Source organism: Schistocerca cancellata, chromosome 4, assembly GCF_023864275.1.
Source record: "Schistocerca cancellata isolate TAMUIC-IGC-003103 chromosome 4, iqSchCanc2.1, whole genome shotgun sequence".
Lineage (NCBI taxonomy): Eukaryota > Metazoa > Arthropoda > Insecta > Orthoptera > Acrididae > Schistocerca > Schistocerca cancellata.
The window spans coordinates 192,097,047-192,113,415 of record NC_064629.1 but is presented as its reverse complement, the minus strand read 5'-3'; the positions used below and the strand labels follow the sequence as shown (position 1 = coordinate 192,113,415).

General features: G+C 41.5%; 1 protein-coding gene across 3 annotated transcripts in view; it reads left to right on the top strand.

The window, feature by feature from the left end:
* LOC126184361 (RNA-binding protein Ro60-like) overlaps positions 1 to 16,093 on the top strand; it is a 128,604-nt gene extending 112,511 nt beyond the window's left edge. For all 3 annotated transcript variants that reach the window (XM_049926744.1, XM_049926742.1, XM_049926743.1), the window contains one exon: positions 14,232 to 16,093. In XM_049926744.1, coding sequence (XP_049782701.1) covers positions 14,232 to 14,364 — 133 coding nt within the window. In that variant the 3' untranslated portion in view covers positions 14,365 to 16,093. The remainder of the gene's footprint in view (positions 1 to 14,231) is intronic.
* The last annotated feature ends 276 nt before the right edge of the window (positions 16,094 to 16,369 follow it).

Sequence of the window (16,369 nt, the reverse complement as noted above, 5' to 3'; positions counted from 1 at the left end):
TCAGGAAAGAGGGAAGGAGAAGGTAAGGATTTATTTCAATCCCGGGAGCGTATGTGTGTATGTTTGTGTTTGTTTGTGTGTCTATCGACCTGCCAGCGCTTTTGTTTGGTAAGCCGCATCACCTTTTTTTTAGATATATATACATATATAAATACACATGTACATCCATTTTTGTTATATGTTTGGATTAGTGAAGTGAATGGTTGTATGCAAGGAGTCCATAGGTGATTGTTGAGATGGAGAGAACAGGAAGAGTGAACATAGTACCAGATAGCTACAAAACCCCCTAATTGAGAACTTGAGAAAATATATCCCATTGCTAGCTCATTTTATTTGTTTTTAATTGGCTTTAAAAGTACATAACTTTCATGTGTTGTGCTGAGAAATTGTGAAGAAGCAACTGATGGATGATAAATTTTTTTTATTCCCCACTTACTTTACATGAATCATATCCCTGTTTCCTGTGGACAGAGGTCTCTAGAATATTATGTGAAATACAATTTTCTTTATTTATTGTGTTTTTATAAATCCAGGTAGCGAGTGAAATGCAACAATGTGGGATGTGTCCAATTGCACTATGTTGAATTATAACTTACATGACAATAATGATACAATGGAAATAAAATGTCAGTTCCAGAATATATACTGAATAAATGGAAAATTGTGTATCATTATGGGATGATGAGTAACATATACAGGGAGCAAAGTTATGCTGTATTTTATAATAAATAGTTACATGAATACAAAAACCAAATTTTCACTTGGCTAAGTGTGGTAAGAGTTAGAACCTAACATATACTTTAGAAGACAATAAAGATGAAACATACACTATGTGATCAAAGTATCCGGACACCCCCAAAAGCAAATGTTATTGCTATTAGGTGCACTGTGCTGCCACCTACTGCCAGATACTCCATATCAGCGACCTCATTAGTCATTAGACATCGTGAGAGAGCAGAATGGGTGCCTCATGGACTTCGAACGTGAACGGGTGAGTGGGTGTCACTTGTATCGTATGTCTGTACGTGGGATTTCCAAACTCCTTATCATCCGTAGGTCCACTGTTTCCGATTTGATAGTGAAGTGGTAATGTGAAGGGACATGTACAGCACAAAAGCGTACAGGCCGACCTCGTCTGTTGACTTGACAGAGACCACCGACAGTTGAAGAGGGTCGTAATGTGTATTAGGCAGACATCAATTCAGACCATCGCACAGGACTTCGAAACAGCATCAGGGTCCACTGCAAGTGCTATGGCATTTAGGCGGATGTGAGAAAACTTCGGTTTCACGGTCAAGCAGCTGCTCACAAGCCACACATAATGCCGGTAAACGTCAAATGACCCCTCTCTCGGTGTAAATAGCGTAAATATTGGACGATTGAACAGTAAAAAAATGTGTGGAGTGACGATTCACGGTACTCAATGTGGCGATCTGATGGCAGGGTGTCGGTATGGCGAATGCCTGGTGAACATCATCTGCCAGAGCGTCTAGTGCCAATAGTAAAATTCTGAGCGGTGGTGTTATGGTGTGGTCATGTTTTTCATGGATGGGGCTTGCACCCCTTGTTGTTTTGCGTGGCACTATCACAGCACATTCCTACATTGATGTTTTAAGCACCTTCTTGCTTCCTTCTATTGAAGAGCAATTCGGAGATGGCGGTTGCATCTTTCAACACGATCGAGCACCTTATCGTAATGCACGGCCTGTGACAGAGTGGTTATGCAACAACATCATCCCTGTAATGGACTGGCCTACACGGAGTCTACCTGAATCCCATAGAACACCTTTTGGATGCTTTGGAATGCTGACTTTGTGCCAGGCCTCACCGACCAACATCGATACCTCTCCTTAGTGCAGCTCCCATGAAAAATGGGCTGCCATTCCCCAAGAAATCTTGCAGCACATGATTGAAGGTATGCCTACGAGAGTGGAAGCTATCATCAATACCAAGGATCGGCCAACACAATATTGAATTCCAACACTACCGATGGAGTGAGCCACGAACTTGTAAGCTGGGTTGGGTTGATTTGGGGGAAGGGACCAAACAGTGAGGTCAGCCATGCCCTGTCAAAGGAATCATCCCGGCATTTGCCTGAAGCAATTTAGAGAAATCACGGGAAACCTAAATCACGATGGGCGGATGCGGGATTGAACGATCATCCTCCCGAATGAGAGTCCAGTGTGCTAACCACTGCGCCACCTCGCTCAATAACTTGTAAGTCATTTTCAGCCTGGTGTGAGGACACTTTTGATCACATAGTGTATGATAAGGACTGTCGTATCCCGTGTGGAAGGCGGCGTGTGGGTAGGAGCAGGAAAAGGTAATACACGTCAGTACTGCAAGAAAGTAAAAGTGGTTTACTGGTGCATGAATATTTACAGAGGTGTACATAACTTAGTACATAGGTGCGAATCTGAAGTGAAGTGTCCTGGCCGTCTGCTCTTGATGAAATGGGGCAGAATCTGTAGCGGAGCTCGTAGACCGCCACAGCACTGGCTAGAGGGCACTGTCGTCGGTGTCTGTCGTAGTGCCAACTTAATAACTTGCACGTAAGCCGTGGCATCATTGCTATCGATACTACATCCCTCCCCCCTGAAATGACACACCGTCATTGAGTATGGCTTCCGACGGCGAGTGGAGGGACACAGGGCGGCGTATCTGAGGGGGCGGACAGCGGAACTGCCGGGGCACGCTGTCCACCTGCGACCCCAAATTGCTCGCAAGGGGATGAGGAAAACTGGTGGATAACCTGCCCAGGCTCCACACCGCCACTGGGTATGAAACTTCCTGGCAGATTAAAACTGTGTGCCTGACCGAGACTCGAACTCGGGACCTTTGCCTTTCGCGGGCAAGGTCCCGAGTTCGAGTCTCGGTCGGGCACACAGTTTTAATCTGCCAGGAAGTTTCATATCAGCGCACACTCCGCTGCAGAGTGAAAATCTCATTCTGGCCACTGGGTATGCTTGGATGAAGAGGCGGAGCAATGACCTCCATGGGCGGCGGTGGCATGACAGCAGCCTCAGCGTCCATCAGTTCTGGCACCGCGGAGGAACGCAGCGGCGCCGGCGAGAGGCGCCCGTCCGGTGCAGGTGAACGGACCGGCAGCGGCAACGATGGCAGGTGCGCCTGTGGAGGCGCGAGCGGCAGAGGCGCCATCAGTGGAGTCGTGGGCTGAGACGGCAGAAGCTGGGAAGCCTCCAATTCTGCCGGAAAACAACCAGCGGCAGAAAACCGAGGATAGCGCAAACTAATTTGGTTCCGGTGTCGCTTGACAGTGCCGGAGGGACCAGAAATGAGAAATGCGTGGCCAAGCTGGCGAAGAATGCGCCCCTGCTCCCTGCGCTGCCCGCCAGAGAAAACTCGATAGAACATCAAATCATGCAGCGCCAAGCCAGAACAAGGCGAAGCAGCGGCAGTGCACAGCAGCGGATGCAAAAGCTGCAGGAGCAACCGATGGGTGTGGCCATGTGGCAATTCCACTGGGAAATGGGTGCCGCGCGGCTGGGAGCGGTAGGAAGCAAGGAAAGTCCAGGGCGCACGCTCGCGAGAGTGCGTGGTGCGCAACTTGCTCATTTGCGACTTAAACGTACCCACAAAGCGTTCAGCCTCGCCGTTCGACTGGGGGTGGAACGGGGCTGAGGTCAGATGACGAATATCGTTAGCAACACAGAATGCTTCAAACTCTGAGGACACAAACTGGGGGCCATTGTCTGGGACAATGACTTCAGGAATGCCCTCAATGCAGAAAATAGACGTCAAAGCCCAAACAGTACTCACAGATGTAGTAGAAGACATAGGGACAACAAAAGGGAAGTTGCTGTACGTATCAATGACTATTAACCAGCGGGTCTCCCAGAATGGACCCACTAAATAAATATGAACGTGCTGCCAAGGCACAGTAGTAGTCGGCCGCACAAAGAGATGTTGGCGGGGAGCAGATTGATGCTCCGCACAAGAGCGACAATCAGCAAGCAAATTCTCAATTTGTTTATCAATGCCGACCCAAGAGCAGTGACGACGTGTTAATTGCTTCATCCGCACTATACCCCAATGACCAGCGTGCAGTAAGCGGAGGAGTTCCGACTGCAACAAACGAGGTACAACCACATGAGACTGAGCATTGTCAGATCGTAACAAGATAACACTGTGGTGTATAGACAACTTGTGACGGTGTGCAAAGTAACTCTATACAAGGGGATCTCGAATTTGCGTAGCAGATTGAGGCAATTGAGTACAAATATACTGCAAAAGAATCTGCAAAGAAGCATCAGCGGCTGTCGCAGAAGCAATGCGACGAAAATCTACCGGAAAACCATCAACTAATTCCTTATCTTGCGAATCAATAAACATGCTGGACAGTTCGGAAGAATCAAACACTTCGTCAGGACCAATAGGCAGACAAGACAAAGCATCAGCATTGCCATGCTGGGCTGTAGGCCAAAACAAGATTTCATAATTGTAGTTAGACAAAAACAAAGACAAACGTTGCAACTTTTGTGCCGTACGGACCAGAACTGGCTTTGACGGGTGAAACAACAAAGTCAAAGGCGTATGGTCGGTGACCAAATAGAACTTTCGGCCGTACAAAAAAATCATGAAACTTTGTCCCTCCATAGACAATAGCTATAGCTTCTTTCTCGATTTGAGAATAGTTTTGCTGGGCAGAATTGAGCAACTTAGACGCTAAAACGATTGGGCGATCGACAGAATTAATTCAGTGTGAGAGAACTGCGCCAATGCCATGATAAGACGCATCAACAGCCAAAACAACTGGTTTGGAGGGATCGAATGAAATCAAACAGTGATCACTCAGCAAAGCAGATTTGAGCTTATGGAAAGCAGCGTCACATTCTGAAGACCAAACAGAAGGAACGTTCTTACACCAAAGGTGGTGCAAAGGCGCTGCAAACTCCACTGCATTTGGTATAAACCGAATGTAGTAAGTGATTTTGCCCAACACAGACTGAAGTTCTTTCAAGTTCCTGGGCGCTGGCAAGTCTCTAATCACACTGAGATGTGACGCCAAGGGGTGGATACCCTGTCCATTAATCATATGTCCTAAATACTGAATCTCAGTTTGAAAAAATTTGCACTTGTCTCTGTTACACTTTAGTCCTGCCTTCAAAAGTACAGTAAATAAGGCACGCAAATTCTGCAAATGTTGGTCAGGGGTGCGACCTGATACGACTATATCGTCCAGATAATTGGAACAACTAGAGACAGTGGCACACAACTGCTGCAAGTAAGACTGAAAAATAGTAGGAGCCAAAGCACAACCGAACGGAAGACAGCAAAACTTGAACAATCCAAGGTGGGTGTTGACCATAAAATAGTGCTGCGACTGTTCATCAAGCAGAATCTAAAAGTATGCGTCCCGCAAGTCAATCGTGGAAAAGAATTTTCCCGCACCAAGCTTATCAAAAATGTCTTCAGGACGCGGTAAGGGAAATGTAGCTACCACTGTCTGGGGATTTACTGTAGACTTAAAGTCAGCACTGATACAGAGACGACCGTTTGGTTTTTTCACAGACACTATAGGCGAAGCCCATAGTGAAGCAGAAATAGGTTCAATGACACCAATGTCTTGCAAATGCGTAAGTTCAGCAGGTACGGCGTCGTGCAGTGTGTGCGGTACTGGGCGTGCACGCCGGAAAATAGGCATGGCATTGTCTTCAACTACAACATGCACTGCGAAGTCTGTGGCACAACCAAGGCCACCAGAAAAGAGTTCAGCAAAATCATTGCATAGGGCGGCAACACTGTCTGCATGGTCACTAGCGTTGATGCAAAGTACATTGTCCTGAATCGCGAAGCCAAAAAGTTCAAATGCGTGCATGCCAAAAATTTTCGTACCATCACTAGAGCGGAGCACATGAAAGACACTGTACAGGTCATTGCACCATACGTGGCTAGCAAACTACACATGCCGAGCACTGGGATTTCCTGTCCAGTAAATGCAGTCAGCGTGGAATGTGAATAACGTAGTGGGGGCGAACCAAGCAAGTCATGTGTCGATTTGTTCAGTAAAGAAACTGATGCACATGTCCAGCTGCAAGCGAACAGAACATCCACAAATGTGCAAAGTCACAAAAAGTTTCCTCGCATCGCACTGAATGCGAGAGGAACTGTCTGGCAAAACTTGATTCACATGACGAGCTGTTGAAGCATGGGAAGCAGAAGGCTTTGAATAAATGGCATTAAAGTCCATAGGCTGATGTGAATCATGATCTTGGCGGTTGCCGTTGTGGTGACGCGTGTGCGAGTCACATGAATGGGAGACAAGTTGTGAATTAGTGTTTCTCTTACTACACACAGCTTGCACATGTCCTGTCTTACTACAAAAGTAACACTGTCCTTGATGGGATGGGCAACCATCCCGTGGGTGGGCACGAAAGCAGTTCGGACACGATTTCTGGGTAGGTGCCTGGCGTGAAACGTGTTTACGTGTGCGCAAGCGGTGCGACGTGGCTGGCCATGCGGGAGGGCGTGTGTTTTGCCGCACTAACAGTACACACACCCGGGGTCACGTCGAACGTGGAACTACTTCCACGTTTCTGTCTGTTTAGCAAGTCCACTACTTCCTGCAAAGACGGGTTTGTAAATTTGAGGAATTGTTCGCAGATGCGGTTGATCCGCCACATTCTACGCAATAGCCTCTCTAATCATTATATCTGCATATGAGCGTCCACATGAGCAATTAAAGTGACAATCAGAATTTAGTACCTGAAGGTCCACTAACAAAGATTTATTCGACTGAGTAGGGCGACGCTGGAGACAAAAGAATTTGTAACCTGCAGCTACAACATTTACACTGTCACGGAAGTGGGAGTTCAAAGCATCAATCACTTAGTCGTACGTTTTAGTTTCTGGGCGGTTGGTGGGAAACAATTTCACAAGCACACGGTATAGCACAACACCCACATTGTCAATGAAAAAAGCAAGCCGCTCTGTTCCTGGTATGTTGTAAGCTGTGAAGTGTGCCTCGAACTGGGCAATGTATTCTGGCCAGCGTTCAATGTCAGAATTGAAGGCACGAAATGGCAGCGCCGTCAGCGACGTCGTCGGTACAGGCGGTGGCATCGGAGGCGCTGAAGTAGTTGCAGTTTGTAGTGTGACGTCCATTCATTGCAGCAAGCAGCTGCATCATTTGCTGAGCCTGAAAATGTACAAGATCGGACAGCGAAGCCTGTTCATGTGGTGAAGTCATGGTTTACACAAATGAAATTCTATATAGCGAAAGGTTGGAGCACTTAGATACTTTCACTCAGGCGCATGAGAATATCACAAAAAAAAAAAAAAAAAAAAACTAAAGCAGTACCGAGCAAAAAAGGAAATGATAGGAAATGAAAGGGGGAAAAAAAATTTAATCCCTGATTGTCGCCATCTTTTGTATCCCACCTGGAAGGCGTTGCTTGGGCAGGAGCAGGAAAAGATAATACACGTAGGTACTGCAAGAAAGTAAAAGTGGTTTACTGGTGCATGAATATTTACAGAGGCATACATAACTTAGTACGTAGGTGCGAAGCTGAAGCGAAATGTCCCGGCCGTCAGCTCTTGATGAAATGGGGCAGAATCTGTAGCGGAGCTCGTAGACCTCCACAGCACCGGCTAGAGGGTGCTGTCGTCAGTGTCTGTCGTAGTGCCAACTAAATAACTTGCACCTAAGCCGTGGCATCATTGCTATCGATACCACAAGGACATTGTAAGTTGCACTGTCCTTGAGTGTGGCAACATGTTGCTCTATGACACAAAATTAATAAATACTAGTTCCAAAACAATTGTAATATTAGCAATGATGAGAAAGATGATAAACATGTCACAGACTGCTGTATCATGCTGCTAGTGCATGTGAGTGTTATCAGCATGGGTCAACCACTAGAGACCTCCTGTAGGAAGTGTGCTTGTGGCATGGTCTTTGCTGCACTGCCTACTGGTGACTCGTGCCTATATACACACAGGGCAGCAGTGACTCCCTCTCACTATGTTCTCTTAGTTTGTATCACGCATATCAGTTGCACTGTATATTACTTATGTTGCACCTTCTACATGATTCTTTTGTTTTGTTCCACTATTGTTCAGAGGTTTATGAGTAAAGCCATATTTGTATGACTTGGATCAGTTTCATGTATTACTTTGATACTACACGATTCAGGGCAAGTTTGGAGTGGTTTTCACGTGTGCAGTCTTTAAGTGCAGTTTCCTGATGTCCGGTCATTATGGGCACCATCCTACTGGCTGTGATTGACCAGCTTACTTCTTCTGTATTACTAGTATGCTGGTGAGGTGTAAGCAGCCTGTGGAGGCTAGCAGTACACTCAATAAATTTACCTTTTTTGCAGATTATAGCTCAATTCTCGATGACGAATTGCCAGAAAATAGTCCCGAACAAAGTTTTCACTGAAATATTAAACTGGTTTTCATCAAACAATATCTCATTCAAGTGTGAGCCTCCATGGGCTGCTTACACCACATCGGCCTGTTAGCAATAAGGCAGAAGTAAAAACATTAGACAGGGTTTTAAGTTTTACCTGCTCAGTTTTATCAGTTGGTGTCTACCAGATCTTATAAGATATCATAAATGGTTCTTACAGGCCTGGCTCATTCAGCAGTCGTACTGTGTACATTTTACAAGCATTTTTGGGTGTACTCAGTTTTGTTATAACAACCACCATTGTGGTTTGACTTTTAATGTAGATAACGTGCCAAAAGCTAGGACTTCGTATTGTCCATCTATATTGTGGAAATATAACACTTTAATCCTGGAGACGCATCTATACTGACGTGAAACCAATAATTGTGAATAAAGCACCTTCGCACAGCTGTGCGGCTTTTGGAAACACTTCATCATTCTTGACTTTTTAATTGTTGTAATTTTTATGATAATTTGACCATTGAGTGTCGAGTGTCATTAATGTCATTCGTAATATGGATTGACCAATTACATTTGCTGTTTATACAAGAACCTAAGGATGTTGTATCGTCCACTTTGTGTATGGTTTGATCTCTACACTTTGTCACTTTCTTCATGTAATGGGTTTTATCTGCATTGAGTGAGAGACAGTTTTAAGAAAATCAGTTTAATATTTTAATGAAAACTGTGTTCAGGACTATTTTCTGGCAGTTCATCAATGAGAATTGTCATATCTTCCAAAAAGGGTAGATTTATGCATCTTATTGGAACAAAGTGGAGCTCATTAATGAAAATAAGAAATAACAGTGGACCTAAAATAGTCTTGTGATCCATCACAACTTAAGGTGTCCCTCTCAGATGATGCTGTTCTCCAGATAAGCCCTTCTGCTTTCAATGTCAGACTTTCGAGAGATCACACAAAAATACCTACTGGTGGACTTTTTTTTGTTAATATCTTCCAAAATTTGATTTTAAAAGAGAATATTGCTTGTTTGGTAGAAAGACTAGCACAAACCCTCAGCTGACTTGGCGAGGATGTTGTGGATATTTAGATGATTGACATCATTCTGTGCGTGAGTCTTTGCAACATTTTTGAAAATACAGTTAAAAGGAAGACTGGGCGATAGATTGTGACATTACTTTTATCACATTTTTTAAATAATGGTATCACTACAGTCAGTTTTAGTCTGAGACAATTCCTTCTTGCACAGGTGTATTGAATGTTTTACAAAATACCGGATTTACATATTTAGAACAATATTTCAATATTTTGCTAGCAATATTATCCACACCAACAGATCTTTTATTTTTTGTTGACTTAATTGCTCTTTCTGTCTCATATACTGTAACATAAGGGAGAGATATCTGCAGTGTTCTGTTTCTAATAGCTTGCTGCAGCACCACCATTGCTTCATCCACAGATCCTTTACAGCCAGCCTTCTGTGCTGCTGTCAAAAATGTTTGCTTAATATTTCTCCAACCACTTCAGGTTTGTTTACAATGTTGTCACCTTTTTTTTTAAAAAAAAAGAGTGTCATGTTCCCAGTTTTTCTGCCAGTTTCCTGCTTTATCACATTCCAAATGGTTTTTATGTTGTTTCCTGATTTCTCAGTTTCAGATTTTGTCCACATACTTTTAGACTTGTTAACTACCTTTTTTAAGGAAACACAGTAAAGTTTCTGTTCTGCTGTATTTTTGGGTCATTGCAAGTTCTGAGACAATTATGTAGCATCTCTTCTTTCTGCAGAATGTTTTATTCCTGCAGTGAGCCATGTTTTCTTGTCAGTCTTTATACAGCTGTTTCTGATTTCTTTTATTATTTTTTTTTAAATTTTTTGAAAGGTAGCTTCTAAGAGCAACATGAATTCATTTAAAAACATACTACATACTATACTTTTTATTTATATCTGTTTCATTGAAAACTGGACTTCAGTTTACCTCTTTCTGGCTGTAATTGAAATTTTTAAGGGTCTCATCATTTATTCCAAGAATGTACAGAACTGTTGCACAGATTGATGTCGGTTACTATAAGCAATTGACTGTCGTGGCCAGAAAGGGCATTAACAAGTGAATGTACACTGACACTGTTGATCTTGACCTGTCTATAAATACATTGATGGAAAAAAATATCACAACACCGAGAAGGAATTGTGACTCAAACGAAAGTTGGTAGGCATGTTTCTGCATTGGAAAGATGATGTCTATTCAAATTTCACACCAATTGCATATGAGTGATGCTAGTAGTGCCACTATGAGGATACAAATCAGGTTTGCATTAAATACATGCTGTTACAGTCGTGAGTATTATCTAACTTTCAGATTGTACATGGTGAGCCGATGTTAGTCAAAAATATCTTTAACGTTATAAAGATGCCATTATCAACATCTCACTGAGTTTGAATGAGGTCGTGTAATAATGCTATGAGAAGCTTGATGTTCCATTCGTGCGACACTACAGAAAAAGACTTGGCAGTGGTGGTCACGAGAATGTACGGTCGCAAGAAGGCCAGGCTCTGGATGGCCGCATTGCACTACTGAAAGGGAAGACCACCATGTTTGGTGTATGGCTTTGGCATGTCATACTGCATCTGCAGCAGCAATCTGAACAGCACTGGCACCACAATGACACAACAAACTGTTACAAATTGGTTACTTCGAGGGCAGACGTGAGCCAGATACCCTGTAGCATGTGTTCCACTGACCCCCAAACCACCGTAATTTGCGACTACATTAGTGTCAAGCGAGAGCTCATTGGAGGGCGGGGTGGAGATCAGTTATGTTTCCTGATGAAAGCTGGTTCTGCCTGAGTGCCATGGTGACACTGTTGAGGGCCTGCAACCAACTTGTCTGTGTGCTACACACACCAGACCTACACCTGGACTTGGGGTTTGGAGGTGCAACTTTGTGTGACAGTAGGACAACTCCTGTGGTAATCCCACACATCCTGACTGCAAATTTGTATGTCAGTCTGTGATTTGAGCCATTGTGCTGCCTTTCATGAACAGCATTCCTAGGAGTGTTTTCCAACAGATAGGAGTGTTTTCCAACAGGATCACACGCACACACATCCCACTGTTGTAACCCAACATGCTCTGCAGTGTGGCAACATGTTGCCTGCTCAGTCACCATATCTGTCTCCAGTCGAGCACATATCGGACCTCACGGGTCGGCAACTCCAGCGCTATCCACACACAGTATTAACCGTCCCTGTAGTGACCGACCAGGTGCAACGGACTTGGAACTCCATTCCACAAACTGACATCTGGCATCTGTAGAACACAATGCGTGCAGATCTACATACTTGCATTCAACACTCTGGTGATTCCACCGGTTATTAATGTACCAGTATTTCACATTTGCAATGGCTTATCTTGCACTTACATTAACCTCTGATCATCCAACTTAATCACGTAAGTATATTCCCTAGAAAAATGTATTCCCAAAATTTCATTACTGCTATTAATTACTTTTTGGTATTGTGATTTTTTCCCCCATCAGTATATAATATGATAGATTGTGACAGTATCAATTACCCCTGTTGGAAAATCTACTACTGTCCTGAAAAAGTCTCATGGTTGTAGTCCAGAGCAATTGGCTCCTCCTCCTTACTGCTGGTATCTTTGTTGCACAGTTCACTTCAGAGGGAACCTAGCTTGGCCTCTCCTTTTCTGTTTAAGTGCAGTGTGTGGCTTGTGTGGTTATCACAGTTGTTCATAGTACTTAGGTCTAGCAGATTTACATAGTTAAACTTATTGCACAGTTTTTTAGCTCAGAGTTGTAGTATTGAATTTCTTTATTCACACACCACCGCTGTGAAAGATCATGTCGCACTGAATCATTTGTGATGACAATGTTCATATTAAATAGGTTTTTTTTTTTTTTTTTTTTTTTTTTTTTTTTTTTTTTTTTTTTTTTTTTTTTTTTTTTTTTTTTTTTTTGGCTTGTCTCTGTTGAAATATCCTCCATCACTGCACTGAAAGCTGCGCCAGGTTTTATGCAAGATCATAGTTTTAGCAACATTTTGAATTTGCTCTTGTGACAGACATACAAGGTGACACAATGGTAAAATACTTGAGTCATGTTAAGGAGGAATGATGTGAAAACCATATAAATCATGTCAGGTAGATCCTGAGATGGTTTTTTGCTGCTAGGATGACATAAAGCTCTAATCTGCCTCTTTCCTCTGTCATAACTCCATCTGAAGAATGGTAAGCTTACCATATGCCCTCACACAAACTAGGAATCAGAGTTCAGTGGATATTTTGGCAAAAAAAAGTTCTTGCAAATCATAACTATTACATACAATAGAACGCTGGTCAGTGACTTTGATACATTTACTATCTCAATTGTCGAAATGATAAATCAATGATGCCAAAAGCGAAAAATCTTTTGGGAAAACTTCTCCCTTACTAAGGCTTTCTTCTCTAAGGAAACAAGGAACAGTTTCAAAATATGAGTATAGTTTCTTTTTCCACTTATTGATGTGTGCGTCACAATCCTTGGAATTTGGTATCCTGAATGAGAGTGCTGCCTAGCCGATCTGTTTCCTTGTAATTCGATCAGTTAGTGAAATGATTTAATTTTAAGTCAAGAACTGCACTGGTTTTAGTAGCAGATTAAATACATAAATAGCTAGGGTAGGAAAAAATCATTTTACTTCATGGTTAAACTCAGTGCAATTTTTTTAATGTTTGGTGCTATTTATTTGGCACATTCATTTTGTCAGTTTCTTCATTCTTCTACCAATTGTTTCTTTTATAATGATACATTTTTCCAATTTCAGTGTGATTTCCCCCCCCCCCCCCCCCTAATTTCGATGTTGTCGTTTTGCCATTTTCGGTGTTGTCGTTTTGCCAGTTTCGGTGTTGTCGTGTTGCCAGTTTCGGTGTTGTCGTGTTGCCAGTTTCGGTGTTGTCATGTTGCCAGTTTCGGTGTTGTCGTGTTGCCAGTTTCGGTGTTGTCGTGTTGCCAGTTTCGGTGTTGTCGTTTTGCCAATTTTGGTGCTATTTTTCCCTAGTGTTCCCCCTCTCCCACCAAATCAGCTTTTGTCAGCTTCGGGGTAATTTGTTTGCTAATTTCGATGTTATGTTATGTTTTTCACATTTCCGTACTTATGTTTTTACAATTTTTGGTGCTAGTTTTGTCAATTTTCATGTTACTTTCTCCCAGACTCGATGTTATTTTTTGTCATATTTGATGTTAGTTCTTTGACTGCCAGATTCAGTGTCACCTGTTTGACAGATTCAGTCTTACTATTTTTGCCAGATTTGGTGTATCTTTTGCTAAATTATATATATTTTTTGTGATATTCGGTTTTTTGCCAATTATATTGTTCTATTTTGCCAATTTCAGTGCATGTATTGCCAAACTTCGGTGCGCATATTGCCAACTTCGGTGTTTTTGCCAATTCTGATGTTATTATTGGCAATTTTGGTGGTATTTTTGACATCACAACTTAGTTCGTTAAGTGGGAAATGAACTGTCATTTTAGGATTAGCCTATGCCCTGAGGTAAAAAGAAGGCAAAATTCAGTTTAAAGCTTCAGTAACTATAAGTTGTGAATATTGGCAAACTCCTCAGATTTGTAACTTTTTTTATATGGAAAAGGACAAATTTAATCATATTTTGTGAAAATTGCCAATTTCGCATTAGCTTTTTCACAAAATATGAGAAATTGAACAAATTAGAAATAACCAATAACTAAAAAGTTCACTAAAGAATGTTTGTGATAATTTTCTGTTAAGATTGTTAAGTAGAATTATAATTTAGTAATAAATTTGGAAAAGGAATGTATTCTACATCAGTTATTGTGTTACAGGTATATTGCGGTTGGACTAGATATGTGTGGATTGAATTGTATTGACCCAGCAGACCCTGGTATGTTGGAGATCAAAGGATTTGATGAAAAGGTGCCCACTATAATTGAAGCATTTTCAAGAGGAGCATTTTAGTTTTGTTTATTGCGAGTGAAATCTGACGCAAGATTAGAGTGACAGTTTGTGATACAAATAAAGTTTAACTTCTGCACTCACTCTCTCTCTCTCTCTCTCTCTCTCTCTCTTTCTTTCTTTCTCTTTCTCAGAAGAAATGTGTATTTTGATTGGATTCACTTATGAGCAGTGTCATTCTTCACTTGAATTGTTTACTATTTTGATAACAGCTTTTGGTATGGCTTGTTATTTTATTTATTACATTAATTGTTGATGTTTAATATTTTTTCTAACTGCTGCACGTTATGTATTTAGTTTAATCGTGTAACACAAATCCAGGTTTATGAAGTAGTGTTTGAGAGATTTTAAGCAAACACCATTATCATAAACATATTGCTCGCTAAATTCATATGTCTATACTGCTTTCTAGATTTAAGAAAGAGACAAGTTAGTGATCAACAGCAACAGTAAGAATGATTTTTGTCATTCTTATTCAGCTGAACTTTTTTTACTTTGTTTTCTATGTGTGGTTAAATTAACCAAATGATTTACACTAGACTGGGAAGTTGAAGAAATGCTAGAGAATTAATTTTATTTCAGAAAAGTTAGAATTACTGAAGAAGTAATAGCAGCTGTGAAATGTAATTCTGAAGAATGAACTGAGAAAAAACTCAGACATTTAGCAATTGTAGGTCAGGACGTAGCTACTGACAGTATAAAATTGAACAGAATATTTTCTGAATTATAAAGCTAAGACGACTTGTAAATAAAAGTTGGGAAGCTGCAGAAACCCAACATTTTTATTGAGATGTGAAAAATTGTCACCCTTGTTTTTCAACTTCAAAACTGTAAACGAATTGAAGGAAAAGGCCAAAATAAATCTGAAATTTCATAATATAGAACAAATATACTACATTTTCAGACAACATTAAAATCATTCATCTTTCTCTATGACGTTTGAACATGTCTATTGTGAAAGTCAGAGACAGTCCTGAAAAAATTTAAATGTGGAGTTGTAGGAGGAATGTTTCAAAATAAATTTATAAGATGTGGAATGAAGAGACAATAAGAAGGGCATGTATGAGGAGAAGCATCAGTAAACATTTTACAAGAAAACAAGAAAGAGAGAGTGGTAGAAGTGTAAACAATTGGTTTAAGAAGAGAAGAGGTAAAAACATCTCAGAATATCAAACTGCAGAGTTTTTTAATGTAACACTTTGTATAGTCAGTGTACAGGCTGACATTACATTAACATCAGGCATCCTTGCATTGGAAGATAGTTAAAAAAACAGCAGTCGTATTGGAAGAGTTCTCACACAGTGGAAGGGAAAGAGAGAATAGAACTTGGTGTGTGTAACACAGGCAAGGAAGGACTATTGTGTGATGTACTTTACTGATGAACATTTATGTAGGGCAAACTAAAACTATAATGACACAGTTCTCATAATAATCATATTAATACAGCATATAGCATAAATAATGCATTTCCACTTTTCTGATATGACGAAACTGGATGAATAGGCAATAAAATGCTGGACTTAAAATTAGTGGGCCATTTAGGTACACTTTTTTCTGTAGCTTGTTTAAATAATTCCAGGAAATTTAAACTGTTCCTTCCTCACCGTGATGAAGCCTCTCCTCTGTCTAAGGAGGAGCCATCGGTTGAAAAACGTTTTCCCCTAAATGATTTAATGAGATGATTCCACAGGTATTTTGTTTCTTTCGGGTGTCTTCAGTGTGTGCATAAGCATATGCATATGTGTGTGTGGGAGGGGGGGGGGAGGGGGGTGTATATCTTTGTTTTTCATCATTAGTATCACCAGTACACTGAGGTAACATCTCATATCTTTCCAACAGAGGATTCAGTGAGAGTTTAATCTTATAGCTTTACTAACACTGTTAAAAATGCGAAACATATATATATATATATATATAGAGAGAGAGAGAGAGAGAGAGAGAGAGTGAGTGAGTGAGTGAGTGAGTGAGTGAGTGTGTGTGTGTGTGTGTGTGTGTGTGTGTGTGTGTG